Consider the following 15,528-nt stretch of genomic DNA (forward strand, 5'->3'; position numbering starts at 1 on the left):
GATACGAGAACATATACTAGTTTTATAGTAAAATTCGGTGTCAACCAAATTACATGCACTTATGTTGAAAGATTGTCATGTTGAAAAAAAAAAAAGGAAAAAAAGAAAAGGAGGAGGAGGAGGGAAACAAAATCCCATAATGAAAGGCACAACTTAGCAGCAGAGTTTCCTTCTTTGCATTATCACGTAAAATAATAACTATATATATTTTGTACAGGTACATATCTTCAAATCATTGCCACTCCAAATTGGGAAAAAGAATCAGAAGAAAAGTCAATTACAAGTGATATGTATGTGGTTCCCTTTGATGTCTGATCTTCATGTTGCTTGGGACAAACCAGTATAGATCACTTGTTGCTTTTGTCCTTATCAAAATTTATCTATTGCTTCAGATGTATAATCATGATCCATATTCAGTTTATAAATTATCAGCTGTCAATTTATACTTTCTAAAATTAAAAAGAAAAACAAGGTTGAAACAAAGAAAAGATAAAATTAAAAAGGTTACTATGTCTTTACTCTTTGAAAGTATATATAATATAACCCATAAGCTTAAACTTCTGTTTTTTTTTTTCCCCGACCCAACTAAACTCCGCTTTAAGTGTCCTTTACTTACAATTATAACCGTTTATAACCCACCTTGTTCCTTTCCCTCATGAATTATGATTGTTTTTTTTTGCCTGTTATGAACTATAGTGAAATTGGACCATTTGAGAGTTGGTAACTGGGAGCTTATGTTTTAATTATTATTCAACGCACTTAATTTTATGTTTGAATTACCCCATTGCTTTTATTCTATTTATGGTTATGCGATAGTGTGAATTAGAGTATGGAAAAAGAAAAAGAAAAAAAGAGGACAGCTGAGGGAAATGAACACAAGAACATTTGCAAATTGCAACCCTAAAAGAACAAAACCCATCAAGTAGGTTTTAGATCAGAGTATAGGGGGAAGTTGCAATTGCAATGTTAAGAAATAGTTGTAAGGAAACTCAACAGCAAAACATTTCCGAAAATCCTGTCAGTACCACTAAGTAGCAATGCACAGCAATAACAAACAATAATCATAATAACTCTAATATGATGGCAAAACCCAACAATGCATCTGACTACGACTCATACTTCATACACCTTTACGCAACTCCGCAGCACCGTGTGCAAAGTGACATCTGTCCCCAAAAGTGCAAGATCCTTTTGAAAAATTCTCACACAGCTTGGTCTTGTAGTTGCTTCCAGGAGCGGCCGACCCCGGGGCACCTTGGTTCGATTTAGGGGGCGCAGACATCTGCAAGGTCAAAAGTAATTCCTTTACCATGTTGCTCGCCTCCTTAATTTGTTCGAAACTTCCCTCGAGTTCTATGTTTCTGAGATTTGGATCCGATTCGTGCTCTCGAATCGAAAGTTTGGCTCCTGTTTGGCGACATATCTGCTTCGAGTTTACACCACCCTTCCCAATGATAGCTCCGGCAAGGGAAGCTTCTACACTGATCTTGGCTGTAGCATTGGCACCAAAGCTAGTGGCAGGACCAGGGGGCGGCTCCATTCGACCAGGACCAGCCATGCGACCTACTGGAGGGGGACCCATGGCACGATGATCATCAAAATGAGCAATAGGCTTGCCAAGTTCCCATTCACCGTGGGCAAAATGACATTTATCACCAAATTTACAGCCTTCAGCAGAATTAAACTTGTTGCATATGCGGGTTTTGACAGAAGACTGTGCAGATCCATTAGGGACAGGTGGTGGTGGGGCTGCAATGTTTCTAGATGCTTGAGGTGCAGCAGGTGCCAGATTCATCATTTGGGCAACAGCATTGTAGCCACCAGGTACATAGTGCAAGAAGTGGCAGCCCTCACCAAATGGGCAGCCAGCAGTACTGCAAAACAAAAATATGACACAATCAGGCAAGCACCACTGGAGATATAATTAATGGTGACACAGAAGAAGAAGAAGAAGAGAGAAGTGACCCTTCCATGTTTCTAAAGGTGAAAGTAAACACAGTAACTGATTTCCACCTTCATTTACTTAAAAGAATGTGAAAATGCTCAGAGATCCATGGCTAACATGTTATAGAGCAACTTTAGCCTAAATTGACCATTCCATTATTTACTATTATATGAAGTCATGCAATCTAATAGTATCTCACATAAATTTCTATAACAGATCCTCCAAATATAACTATTTGAAAAAGGCTAAACCCAAAACCAAGTTCCTGATAGGGAAACATCCAGCAGGAACATTTGCAGGACAGAAGAGACAATAGGTCAAATGGGAGAGAAATCTAACAAAGAATGAGATCCAAGGACCAACCACATCACGATTTCTCATTAACCAGTCTAGTCGACAAAGTGACAATATACCAGAACTCAGTCTAACTTGCAATTACAGTAAAGCAGACCAAAATCACGAATAGTCAGATACTGGGATTTTCCCAAAGACTCGGAAGAAGTTGGGTATACAACTAGAACTGGAAAGGTGCTACAAGCATGGTAAATACCATAGAATACAAGAACACATTTATGGTAAATTTCAAACAATGCACATAAACTACTATCATGGCTGTTTCCAATAATGATTATAATACAGGTAACTACATCCTACTTTAGAAGGAAATTATATAGAAAAGGACAAAGGGAATTAGACGACTTAGTTGGATAAAAGAAACAATTATATCAAGTATTGAAGACCAAACAGGTTTACAGGAGCAAAGATAAGATAATACTTAAAGACTACCTTAAGGTGGTATGCTATTATAGATAAAATCATGATTGAGATTAACTTATTGTTTCTGGCTGAAAGTTTTATATCAGAACTTCAAATTATATTATTATGAGTCTTTCTTAAAAGGTTATGATGGCCAAAAATATGTTTATTTGCTTCAACAGAAGTGCAAAACTGGAGACCAAAACTAGTAAATTCACGTGTAAAATTTTAACATCATACCTGACACAACCAATCAACATTCAATTCATATTAGCTTGTTCATAGCTTATCAATTGAAAGGTGGGTTCATAAAAAATAGAATAAGTAAAAGCCAAAAAGTTACTGTTGAGCATAATTAAATGTAAACAAGCTAATTGGCTCTAAGGTTATATGGAGACAAAAATGATCAATTTATCATTTGTGTAGTGGTCTCAGTGCCAATTATCATCCTCCCACTTCTTATCTATTTCGTGCTCCATTAATAAACCAAAATTCTCTCACAACTTGTTTAGACCAAAGAACAGTAAGTACCTGTATAGAAGCTTTGGATGCTCGATTCATTAGTGGAATTATACAATTTAGTTTTCTAACAATTATATTTATATTAAAATATAAAATATGCAGTTGATAAGACTTATTTAGACAGGAATAGATTAGAACCTGAAAAACTTGGTACATGGCTTCGATTTGCTTCCTACACCAGTTGATAAGGAGTCCAATTCTGTTGCAAAACATTATTACTTCTTCTCAGTTAACATACTCTTGCTTATTAATTTAGTACACTTTGTTCTAAAGCTGTTAAGAACTTAAGAAAGAAGAATATCATATTTACTTCTGAGTAGTTAGATTTTAGATATTTTAGAAATTTTACCTGTTTACACTTTCAGTTAATTAATTAACATAGCAAGCTTTTAATTTAAAGAATAAAAATTGCTTTTGAGTTGTACTATGTTTAGAAATTTTTTATGTTAACACTTAGATGTTTTGAGTTCATTATGAAACATTTTAAGGAAAGCAATGGGGGCAACCACATTTATCTGATATTTTCCATCGCCATACCAATCTGAAACACATATGTTGGTATATTTGTGTCCTTGTGAGCATGGGAGAAGAAAACTCCTCCTCATTAAGCTCCACAGCAGACTGAATCTATAGTTGTTCTTTCTCTCACACACATACGTACATAAAAGTTTCATGACAGTGTGGATAAGCTTAGTTTTTAACTCATTATTATTACATTTTATAGACACAAAGGAAGAAGTTTGCACATAAGTATTACATTAAGCCTACTTTGAACAAAAAAAGAAAAACAAGCAGCTTTCGAAGCAGAACCAAAATATAAGAGGAGTAAACAAAACTACAAAAGTGCAAGAGGAACCCATAAGAACTAGAATGCTAAAAAACAAACCTTGCTTGTTTTTCTTGAGTCCTCCGTTAACGTTGAATCCGAATTCAGGCCTTCCTCTCTTACGGGTATCCATAGATCGGGATCCTAATAAAAGGAACGAACTTCTGAATCAGAAGGCCGAACAGGGGAAACCCTAGAAAGAATAAGGATTTAATTTTCAAGTAGAGGGATCCAAGTGGGAAGTAGAAGAACAAGGAGAGAATGGCAATTGCGGAGAGTGGTGGAAAAACCCTAACCCTAGCCGTCACCCTTAAAGAGGGGGTTTTTGGAGGACGGAGGAACAGATAGAATTTGAGAAAGGGTGGCTTCGAAAAAGGGAGGGATAGAAGGGCAACGCTGAGATTATAAAATCTTTCTTTTCTATTTTTTTCCTCAGATTTTTATTGATTTACTACAGGAGTGACGTTATAAGTGAATACATCACAAAATAATTAATATGACATGATATCTAATAATTGATTTTCGTTCCCTGAAATTTGGTCACGTAGATTATTTTAAGTTTTGATCGTAGTTTTGTTAAAACTATTGCAAGTTAACAAATGAAGTAAGCACAATCATAAAGTTTACTTACATTCGTTTAGAAAATATCAAATAAAAAAATCCTATTGCTTAGCATATTTTATATTAGGTAAATAATAATCCAAAAAGGCATTTATTTATTATTATACCATATTATCTATATATGGATGTGTTAATATTTTTTTCTTATAATTTAAGATGTTAAATTTATTTATCATCATTTTTTATTTAATTTTAATATACAATGGCTTTACAGAAACAATTAATTGTATAGCTAATTTTTAAATTCATTAATTAAAATTTTATATAAATATATAAATTTAATTAGATGAATATGTAAAATTTTTATTAAAATTAAATTATTTTTTATAATATTTTTTTAAATATGTGAATATAAACAAAAGATCTTATTATTAAAATAAAAATATAATAATGTGCTTTGCAAAAATAAAATAAAACTAAAATTTAGTTATTCTAATAATAAATTATCTTATTATAAAGTTAAAATAACACGCACGTACACACGCACAGTCACTGACATCCATCGCTATGCTTTCACCCTCGTTCCTGCATCTTACGATAACATTAATTGACAAGCATGTACACACACTCCTACCAACACTCACCCCACTGTCTTTGCCCTTGTCGCAGCATCTTATTCTTTTCATACATTGCTCTTGCCCTCGCCTCTGCATCTTATTCTTACCAAAACATTAAAATAACACGCACATCCATTGACACTCGTCTATTGTCCTCGTCCTTGCATCTTACTATAACATTAAAATAACATACAGCGCCTTTGTCCTTCTTACCATAACATTAAAACAACACGCACATATACACTCACACCTATCAATACCCACCTCATTGCTTTTGTTCTCATCTTTGCATCTTATCATAACATTAAATAACATGCACGTACACACACCCACAGACACTTACTCCCTATCCCGCACACGCATATATATAGATTGACTTTTTATGTGTATATAGTTTTTTGTTTTTTTAATTAGTTACTAAACATATGTGACAAATTAGTTGAATAAATAAAACATAACATAGTACGAAATAAGCCAACATGAATTTATTAAAATAAAAAAAAGGATAATAATGAAACACATTTACCTTAGTAATAAAATATAGATACCCACTTTTTTACTTTTGTTTTTAATATAAATTTACAAAAAAAAGTTAAATAATCAACATTTTTCTTTATCTTTGTTTTACAATTAAATTAACATTAAACAACTCTATTTTTTCACTAAAAATATTAGTTTCCTAACATTTTTTATTTTTTATAATAATTGTAAATATAAACAAGAGATTTTATTATTAAAATAAAAATATAATAATGTAATTTTGTAAAAATAAAATAAAACTAAAATTTGGTTATTCTAAATAATGAATTATCTTACTATAACATTAAAATAACACGTACGTACACACGTACACCTACCAACACCCACCGTCATGCCCTCACCTTCACTCCTGCATTTTACCGTAATATTAAAATAACAAGCACGTACATCTACCAACACCCACCCCACTATCCTTGCTCTCGCTCTCGCCCCGGCATCTTATTCTTCTCATCCCACTGTCGTTGTCTTTGCCCTCGTCCCTGTATTTTATTCTTGCCAAAAAATTAAAATAACACGCACACCTACCGACACTTACCCCCTGTCCTCGCCCCTGCATCTTACCATAACATTAAACCAACACATCCGCGTCCTCGCTCCTGCATCTTATCATAACATTAAAATAACACGCATGTAAACACGCACACATACTCCACTATTCTTATTCTCATCCCTACATCTTACTATAATATTAAAATAATATACACATACACACGCACACTCACTGACACCCTTCCTTGCCCCGTCCACACATATATATAGATTCACTTTTTATGTATATATAGTTTTTTGTTCTTTTAATTAGTTACTAAATATATGTAACAATTAATTGAATAAATAAAACATAACATAGTACGAAATAAGCTAATATGAATTTACTAAAATGAGAAAAAAAAATAATAATCGAACACATTTACCTTAGCTTAAAATATAGATACCCATTCTTTTTACTTTTATTTTAAATATAAATTTACAAGAAAGGTTAAATAATCAACATTTTTCTTTATCTTTGTTTAACAATTATATTAATATTAGACAACTCTCTTTTTTCACTAAAAATATTAGTTTTCTAACATTTTTAAAATTAAATATCAAGAATTAAAATAAGTGATTGTACATATTTTTAGTTACAAATTAAATGTGATTAAGAAACATAGAATTTCTCAATGAAATGACGTTAAGCATAATAAAAAAGTAGCTGTCAAGCACAATAAAGCAAAATAGCGAATAACAACTGGTGTCATTATCAATTTCCGGACATCATTCCAAGTCAACGTCAAAAAGGAAAAAGATAGAAGCCAAATAGATATTCCTAATTGTTCCTTGATGTCAGGAACAGTAGTATGCATCTTTGTACCTAAAACTAAGCATATATACGCAGGCTAAAAACTGCATCAATTCAAGTATGAATTACCAATTTACGATCATCAACTAATACACTACTATATGGTAAATGGTCTCTGTTGACCAACCTGTTTCTATTTAACCAAATTATGTTGCCACTGTTTACATCCTTTCATTGACTATTCCCTACGAGGCATTAGATCCTCCACAACCCCAACAAAATCGATCAATAGCTGAAAATTCAATGCCATGAAGAGCCAATACATTAGCCCACAAAAAAAATACTACCTTGCAATTTCACACAAGTTCATTTAGCAATAGGTTAAGACTCGAGAATAAAAGAAATAACACTATTAATTTCCCAATATTGCTCCCTTTTTATAGCACAATGCCACAATGTAAAAATGACTCAATGAAATTTTAAAGTACCAGCTATTTTTATAGCTCCGTGACAAGTTTCAGCTATTTACATAGCCACTTGATTGATAAAGCTCTCTAGAATGTCCTGACAATAAATAATAAATAAACTGAATAGGAAGCAAAGAAAGTTAACCTTTCATAGCACATAACCGCATACACCCAAAACATTAACGGCATCAAAGTAAACATAGATACATATACCTTCCAATCCTTAAAATCCAATCTGAACACAAAGTGACTGAAAGCAACATCCCCAACACGAACTGCATTTGCACGAGGGGCATTTCTAGGTGCTGCATAGATAAAGGATAATAAATTCAGTGAGAGCGAGAGAGTGAGAATGTTAATACGAGTATATTCGAAGAAACTCACACACTACTAGTTGTGATCCAGCCTCGTTGACTTTTATTTCAGCCCGCCCATCTTTGACTAAGAATGATAAAGCGAATAAATTCTCCACTGTTTGAGCAAAGGAGTTCCTATTCAAAATCAGATTCTCAAGCTTAATAACACTATTTTTCCTTAAGATGTTAAACATCGTTAACATATTTTTATCTGTATCAGCTTTTACTTCTCTTAGACCTCCGCCAAGCTGCCAAAAAAAAAAAACAACAACAACAACAATGTGAAGGAAAAGGAAATTGTATCGTAACTACATAATAAGCTTAGCATTCTGAGCAGTACACAATATTCTTAACTTCAATATTTTGACGTTCTACTTATGGATAAATAGGTAATAAACTGATAGAAAGAAACTTACTAGAAATTAAGACATGAAAAGTCGAAAAATATAAGCTACACAAGTCTATCAGAGAAATTTTTATCCAGTTAAAACCTCTTGTTAACACGAATTTTTCTACCTTTGTCAATCGAAAACTTCATACATATTAAACCAGTTTATTACCTCTTCTAGCCGAGCCAATTCATTGGGCCTCACATGCTTCCTACTTCTACGATTAACAGCCTTCCTCTGCATTACTTTAGCATAGATGGGACCATTCCTGGAGGAAAAAAATATTGGAAAAACATATAGGTGAGGTATAGAACAAAGTCTTCTATGGATATCATAATTACAGAACAAAGTCTTCTAAATGCATTGAAGTTACATTGTACAGCAGCTAGAACCCACTTTAAAAACATGTGATACTGATAGTCCAACACCATTCCAGGCTATTTAGATTCTGGTGCAACCTTCTGTGCTAGTACTTGATCCACCCTGTCCTCCAAATTCTTCAAAAATGTGCGATACAAATTCTGAAAGAGTGACTACACCGTTAGCATGCCCCTTCACAAACATTACCAAGGATTTCGTTATGTCCAACAGAGCCTTTGCATCAACTACTTGTTCTCTTGGTTTTGTAACTGGAATTAGATAGAACAGCTAATCAGAATTGAGAAATTCATTTTAGTAGCAAAAACTATTAAACATCACACACCACGTCAATTAGTTACTCCTTCTTGCAAAAACAAAACCGCTAAAAAATATTGTATCCTTTCATGCAGGAATAGTATACTATACTGAGACAATAAAGTTGTAAGGATGCACAACAAAATTTGAGCATACAAATGCAAAACGAAAAACTTTTAGTATAAATCCTGTTACATATGTGCAAAATTTTTGAAAAGAACATCGTAATTATTATGATTGATTTAATAGTTTTTCTATAGTTTGTTTAATTTCCGACCTTAACATTTAGTCAACTAGTACAGTGTTGATTACTATTGATTTCTTAATGTTCAACAAGAAGGCCAAGCCAAACCTTACAATATAAATGCAGCACAATAATGTGTTGCTAATAACAGAAAAAATGAGCTTAGATACCTAGTTGATGCAACCTCTCCATTTCGCCAAATATCAACTCAAACATCTTGGAATCAGCCCTTGCGATTTCGTCCCTTTCATCTGCAAAAAAAAAAAAACATAAGCAAACAGATAAAACTAAGCATGGAAACAAGTAACATCAACAACACTATTTTTCTTTTTCTATATTTGAACTTGTAAGGACGCTATAACTTCAATTTACAAGCATTTGGTTTTTGTTTTGAAAAATGATCTATAGAAAATGAAACAATAGTAAAATAGAGCTGAAGGTTGCAGAGATTGAGAAAAGAAAGGCAAAGTTCACCGTTAATCATGTTGTTGAAGGCAAGGTAGCGAGAACGAAGACCTCGACGGGTTCGATGATCGGTGTCATCGTGAGCTGGAGAGGGAGCTAACAACGAAGCTTGGGGTTGATTGTGGTGCTGCGGCAATCGGCGCGATTCAATTGGTGCTTGGCCATGATGAGCGAGTAACAGTTGTTGGTTGTGTGATGAGTGATGCAATAGAGAGAGTAACTAAAACAAGGAGGTAAGAAAGGTATAAACGTTTGAAAAACTGCAAAGTCTTAACCACCGAGAGACACACGAAACAGCATTCACACACCAGCTTGCGCGACACGCCACTATTAATTTGTTGGAAAATATTACATAAAAAAGCATTAAAAATATAATATTTTTTTGAAATTTTCACCAAATTTAATAATAGTTAATTTTAACAAGATGGAATTGACTTAAGTCTCAAAATAATTTTTAAATTTTCACACAAATTTTAAATAGGTTCGTGAATTTTTAATTACTTTTTTAATTACTTCGATTCAGATCGATTTTTACTCCGTGATTTACATCAAATTTTTAATATTTTCTGTTAACGACTTGCCAATATGACGTGCTAACATAAACGGTCAATAACACGTGTTAAAATATGGTTTCATTATTTGTAATATGACAAAAAAATATTACAATCTCGCTACGTAACGAACAATGATTCTACCAACTCCTGCCAACTCTTGCTTATGGATGTATTTAGTGAAAATATCTTTATGGATGTGTCTAACGAAAATATCTTTTTTATGGCTGTGTCTAATAAAAGTATCTTTGTGGATGTGTCTCTTAAATATGTCTCCTTATATATGTTTCTTCTAGTAGAAGTGTCTTTGATATTAATTATTGTTGACAATAAATTGACAGATAGTATATTGATACCCTATACTTTTTCAAAATATTAATAGGACTAAAATGAATTACAAAATAAAAATTTATAACTACTTTAAAGTTTAACTCATATTTAGATGTTTAAAAAATAAGTACAAAATGATGAAGAAATATAAATTACATGTTAGTTAAAATAAGTTTGTTAGCTTCAAAATTTTATTTTTTATTTCTTATTTGTAACATGTGAACTCTAAAATGAATATATTAAAAAAAACAATAAATATCAGCTTTAATTTTAAATACTTGATTTTTACTTGAAATATTAATAAAAAAAGGACAAACTTTATCTATATTTCTATATGACATATAATAGGGATGAAAAATAGTTGGTATACAAACTTTTTCTTTTCAACATGTCTTCAATTTCTTATGTAATCTTAAAATTTTTTTTTTATTAATTTTAAGAGTTGAATCCATAACTTTTTTTTTTAGTATAACATTTATTATTTTTGACTAATATCAAATTACATTAGCTTGAAATACCTTATCCGCACATCAAATTACCTTCATGTAAACATGATTAAAAACCTAATAGGTCTTATTAAGCTGCTAAAAATTTATATACTATTTACAATATATATATATATATAAGAACTAAATTACAAGATGACTTATTGAAATATTGTTATATACTAGGAGATACATTTATAACATAAATAAATTATATATTATGCTTAAGGAATTTATCATCTATTAATTATTGATGGGAAAGAACATCATGAATGCACACCCTAACATGTTTAGAGCCTAGTGTAAATTTAGGGCCAATGAATGATTTACGTTTGCGCATGAATCCACTATTGAATACAACCACTACATTGTCTACATAGTACATACCATGCCAAGGAATTGCAGAGAAAACTTGTTGTCATGGAAGAACCATTCATTTGCATTTACATGTTCATTGCATATTGTGCCTAATTTTAAGAAAACAGCACCTAATGAGAATTATGTTGATCTCTGTAATGCATATCAGGGTAGGTATGTATGTATGTATTCTGCGTATTCCTCAAATCTGCACCACCATTTGTGGTGGTGATGAGATAAGAGTATCTTCATTGTTATCTTCTGAGAATGCGAAGAATTGGCCGTCCTTCTTCATTTTCCCATTCTGTGTCCTCAGCTCGCATCTGTAATCAATACAACACATGTATAGCAAAGATTATATAAAGTTGACAGTAATAAGATTTTGTGATCCTACACCAATGATTGGATAAAATAGACTTAACTATAGCCTTTTATGAGAAATATCTAAGGAGGATCAAAGTTGCATACCTTGTTGAGATTAACCCATTCCTCCATCTCATTAGCTTCTCCAGAATCATAATACAAACCATTCTTTCCCTGCAAAGAATACAAGTACAGAATTTTTGCCTATTACCCACTCTGAGTCTCTGACCATGATGAAATCACAATGTACATCACAATCAAGCTAATGGAAAATTCAAAATACCATGGGAGCTTTGTTAATTCCAATCCCAGCCTCATGGATTTCATTCCTAGCTTTTCCTGCTATCGCTTCTTCTTGAATAGGTTTTTTCGGGGGAACAACACTATAAGAGCTGCCATTTATGATGAGCCTTCGTCCTGAAGAGGGAGCAGCAGGACGATGCTGCACATTCTTTAGTGAATATGAACCCTGTAACAATTGATTCGGGTACTGAAACTGGTGGAAGAGTAATGCAGAAAGGGGCATCATTGAATAATTTTTCTTTGCATCTCAGGGACTGAAATTTTAGTTAAAAGTTCAGATCAACAAATCACATCATATGCATAAAAGAGAAGGTGATTACCGGTTGGGATGATGAGTTGTGTTTCTTTGGAGAAGATGAAATTGTTGAATGGAGTGAATCATCATGAACATGCTGAGCTGGTTTGTAACAGCTAGTTTTTCTCCACTCTCTGATTGCATTTTCCATCATCATTTTCTTTCTCTATTGTTTTTAGCTACAATTTTGCAAAGTATTGAAATAATTAGCATACCTTATTTGGTGGATAGTTGAATTGGTATTCACCTGTGTGAGAAGTTGTATGTGTTCATCATCCGAAACCCTTAACTCCTTCCGAAGCTCAACCATCAAATCAGCTTTCTCCTGATGAATGCACAACCATAGGAGATGACTCTTGAAACACTAAGATCATATATAGAAATTAGAAAACACATACCCAAGTTAGAACATCAGATTGACATTTGAAGGCTAACAAGACATGAGAGTATGCTTCCTTCTCAATTTGATGAATTAGAGTGTCCATGTTTCCCTGCAACTTCTGGTGGGGAAGGGGGGCAACTGGAGCAGATCTTCCGTTGCTGGCTATGGTGCTATTTTGATTCAAGGGAGGGACATTCTCATCTGTGACTCAAAAATTCAAGGGCTTTAACTTAGATCATGCACAATCAATTGTGTTCTCTATAATTTAAAGCATTAGGGTTTGAAAGAATAATCACTTCCTCATAAAAATATGAAATTGCTGCTGCCATCTGAAGAATTCTTGTTATTAGATTCAGTAAGCAAAATGATGAACATATAAGAATGTATAATCATACCAGTGTGTGAATGTTGATGATGATACATGATGAAGGAAAGAACTTGTTTCCGTACAATGCATGCACAAGAGAAATGCGGAGTGAGTGAGTTTTCAGAGTGGAACAAGAAACAACAAACTCTCTTTTACGTCATTTCTTTCTAGCAAGTAGGACCTGCGTTTCTTCGTCTTCGTTATAAAATTTAAAGCTTATCTTTTCTATTAATGCATCTCTCAGTAATTAAATTTCTTTTTTTAAAAAAATTAAACTATCAAATTAGGTGAAAACTCAGCCAATTTCACGTAAATTTGATTAAATTATTTAATTGATTTGACTAAATTTTTATATAACGACTATCAATTATCAATTTCACGTAAAATTGGCTACACCTTAATTTTTATTGTAAAGTTATTAGTAAAATTAAATAAAATTTAGTTTTATTTTTCATCTTAACTTTTTTTTGTTTGGTTTGGGCTTAAGTTCTTTAACCTCCCCTTGGGTTTTTTCTCCTATTTGGTCCGTTTACATATATTCAAAAGCCTATTTGTATATTGGGCATGGTTTCTGCTGTCTTTGGGTCTGGGCCAGTCTATTGGGCCCGGATCCTGACCCAAAAAAAACCCTTTTAATAAATGAATGTTTTCTGCTTAGTTATGCAGTATGCTAGATAATCAATGACTTTTTTGAACAACATGAATAACGGATCTTAAAATTTGTCCAATTCAAGTGAAACACACTACAGTCCAAATTATTCACCTAAATTTTAATATTAAAATAACCATCCGCACACCTAGTGAATTGAACATCCGATATATTCATTGTTCACATTGTTTAATATTCTCATTCTTAATCAATAATTTTCCTTTCCACTTTTGTCATTACGTAAATTTTCATACCCTTGAAGGTCATTTGCCTAATCAAACTATGAATAATGACATATAAAAGAGAGATCATGGTACTACTAGTACTAGCTACTAGAATCTCCTAGATCAAAACCAAGGGTATAATAGGAAGTCAAAATAATATATTCATTTAATTTCTCTGTGTACATAAAAAATTGACATATAAAAGAGAGTTACTCACAATATCCAAAAAAAAAAACCTTTATATTATACATTGATTTGATCCCGAAGATGGGATATGGTAGATAGTGGGGGCTCCCTCACGTGGGACTAAAAGCATAAAAATCTTCCAAAGTGCTGTCAATTTCGTAGTTTATACTCATCCCCCACATATACATCTATCTTAATTACAATTTCGGGAAAACAAAGAAGAATCTCGATAACAAAATTAAGGAAAGAAAACAAAGCTAGTCTTAGTTAGTTAATCTTCATTAGTATTTTCCTAATGAGTCTGACAAGCCAGCTAGCTAGTAACATAGTTGGACTGAAAATACTCTTCAAAAAAAAAAAAAAAAAGTTTACCGAACAAGCAGATCTCTTCTAATTAATTAAGTTTTATAATTATCCAACTCAAATTATGAGGTTTTCACATGCTTATACCGAAAACATGGGAACATTAAAAAGAGGTGAAAGTGTATGCGAATGTTGATGATGACAAATAAAATTGAAGTGTGAATTTGGTTTACAACGCTAGCTAGCTAGGAACATGGATTTACATGGTTTAATATATTTTAATTAATGGTATAGACATGCATTAACACTAAAATAAACAACCTTTATTAACGAATGAACTAAGCAGCTATTTATTTATTATTAAATTATTTTAGAATGTGATCCAATACAACGCAAAGTGAGTGTTGGTGAACCACGTGCAGAAGGCATGCAGCATGTTATTGCCTTTATTATTGTTCAATATATATATGATCAAAATCTTCAAAATTTTTCAGTACCTTATATTATTATTCACTATGAAGATCATGATCATCATCATCAGATGCAGAGTAGTTTTGACTGCTATGTTGGCCTTGTTTCTGGTTTTTCTTTTGTTCTCTTCTTTCTTCCAGAGCCATGATCATCACAAATCTTCTAAGGAGATAAGTCTCTCTAGGAAGTTGCTATCTCAATCTATGGATTCTATTATTTCAACAAGAAGAGTAGGAAAATTAAGTGGAAGCAAGAAACAGAATAAGAAAGCTGTGTTTGTGCAACAGAGTTTGAGGAAAGCTCCACCAAGTGTTCCAAATCCTACTCAGAACAAGTAGCATCGATCTCATCATCGAAGAAGAAACTCTTTTTGTGATTTGATGTATTCTATTGTACTTTTTTTTTTTAATTATTTGCCATAATTATATAGTATACTATTTACAGGGTAATGTTAGAGAAACAAAAAAACAGACAGAACTTGCTTTATTTAGTATTCATGAATTGTCGTAACAATTAATAAATGCTAAATAAGACAAGTTATGACTGTTTTTTGCTGATTTTTTTTGTTATCAAACATTTCCGTTAATTTTCCATATTATACATTGTATTAAGGTTTT

At 32.5% G+C, this 15,528-nt stretch overlaps 2 protein-coding genes and 1 pseudogene across 5 annotated transcripts; all 3 read right to left on the bottom strand.

The window, feature by feature from the left end:
- Nucleotides 1-870: 870 nt before the first annotated feature.
- On the bottom strand, nt 871-4,579 carry LOC107645422 (zinc finger CCCH domain-containing protein 14). Its single transcript, XM_016349438.3, has 3 exons — nt 4,110-4,579; nt 3,362-3,422; nt 871-1,874 (listed from the first exon to the last, which is right to left on the bottom strand). The coding sequence occupies exons 1-3, from the start codon at nt 4,180-4,182 to the stop codon at nt 1,121-1,123; spliced, it is 888 nt and encodes a 295-aa protein (XP_016204924.1). The 5' UTR covers nt 4,183-4,579; the 3' UTR covers nt 871-1,120.
- A 2,708-nt stretch (nt 4,580-7,287) lies between these two features.
- On the bottom strand, nt 7,288-11,071 carry LOC107646258 (non-structural maintenance of chromosomes element 4 homolog A-like; annotated as a pseudogene).
- Nucleotides 11,072-11,149: 78 nt separating this feature from the next.
- Nucleotides 11,150-15,074, bottom strand: LOC107647905 (protein EMSY-LIKE 1-like). Of its 4 annotated transcripts, none has more exons than XM_016351953.3 (7): nt 13,107-13,245; nt 12,728-12,912; nt 12,545-12,654; nt 12,355-12,463; nt 12,015-12,200; nt 11,837-11,905; nt 11,150-11,691 (listed from the first exon to the last, which is right to left on the bottom strand). In XM_016351953.3, exons 1-7 carry the CDS (start codon nt 13,132-13,134, stop codon nt 11,623-11,625), a joined length of 756 nt encoding a protein of 251 aa, XP_016207439.1. In that variant the 5' UTR covers nt 13,135-13,245; the 3' UTR covers nt 11,150-11,622. The 4 variants fall into 4 exon arrangements, with proteins under 4 accessions (XP_016207439.1, XP_088347496.1, XP_088347495.1 ...); XM_088491370.1 differs by lacking the exon at nt 13,107-13,245 and adding an exon at nt 14,938-15,074 and having other exon boundaries at nt 11,427-11,691; nt 12,015-12,227; XM_088491369.1 differs by having other exon boundaries at nt 11,427-11,691; nt 12,015-12,221.
- Nucleotides 15,075-15,528: the final 454 nt, after the last annotated feature.

This window comes from Arachis ipaensis, chromosome B6, assembly GCF_059453495.1.
Source record: "Arachis ipaensis isolate K30076 ecotype BB chromosome B6, ASM5945349v1, whole genome shotgun sequence".
Classification (NCBI taxonomy): Eukaryota; Viridiplantae; Streptophyta; class Magnoliopsida; order Fabales; family Fabaceae; genus Arachis; species Arachis ipaensis.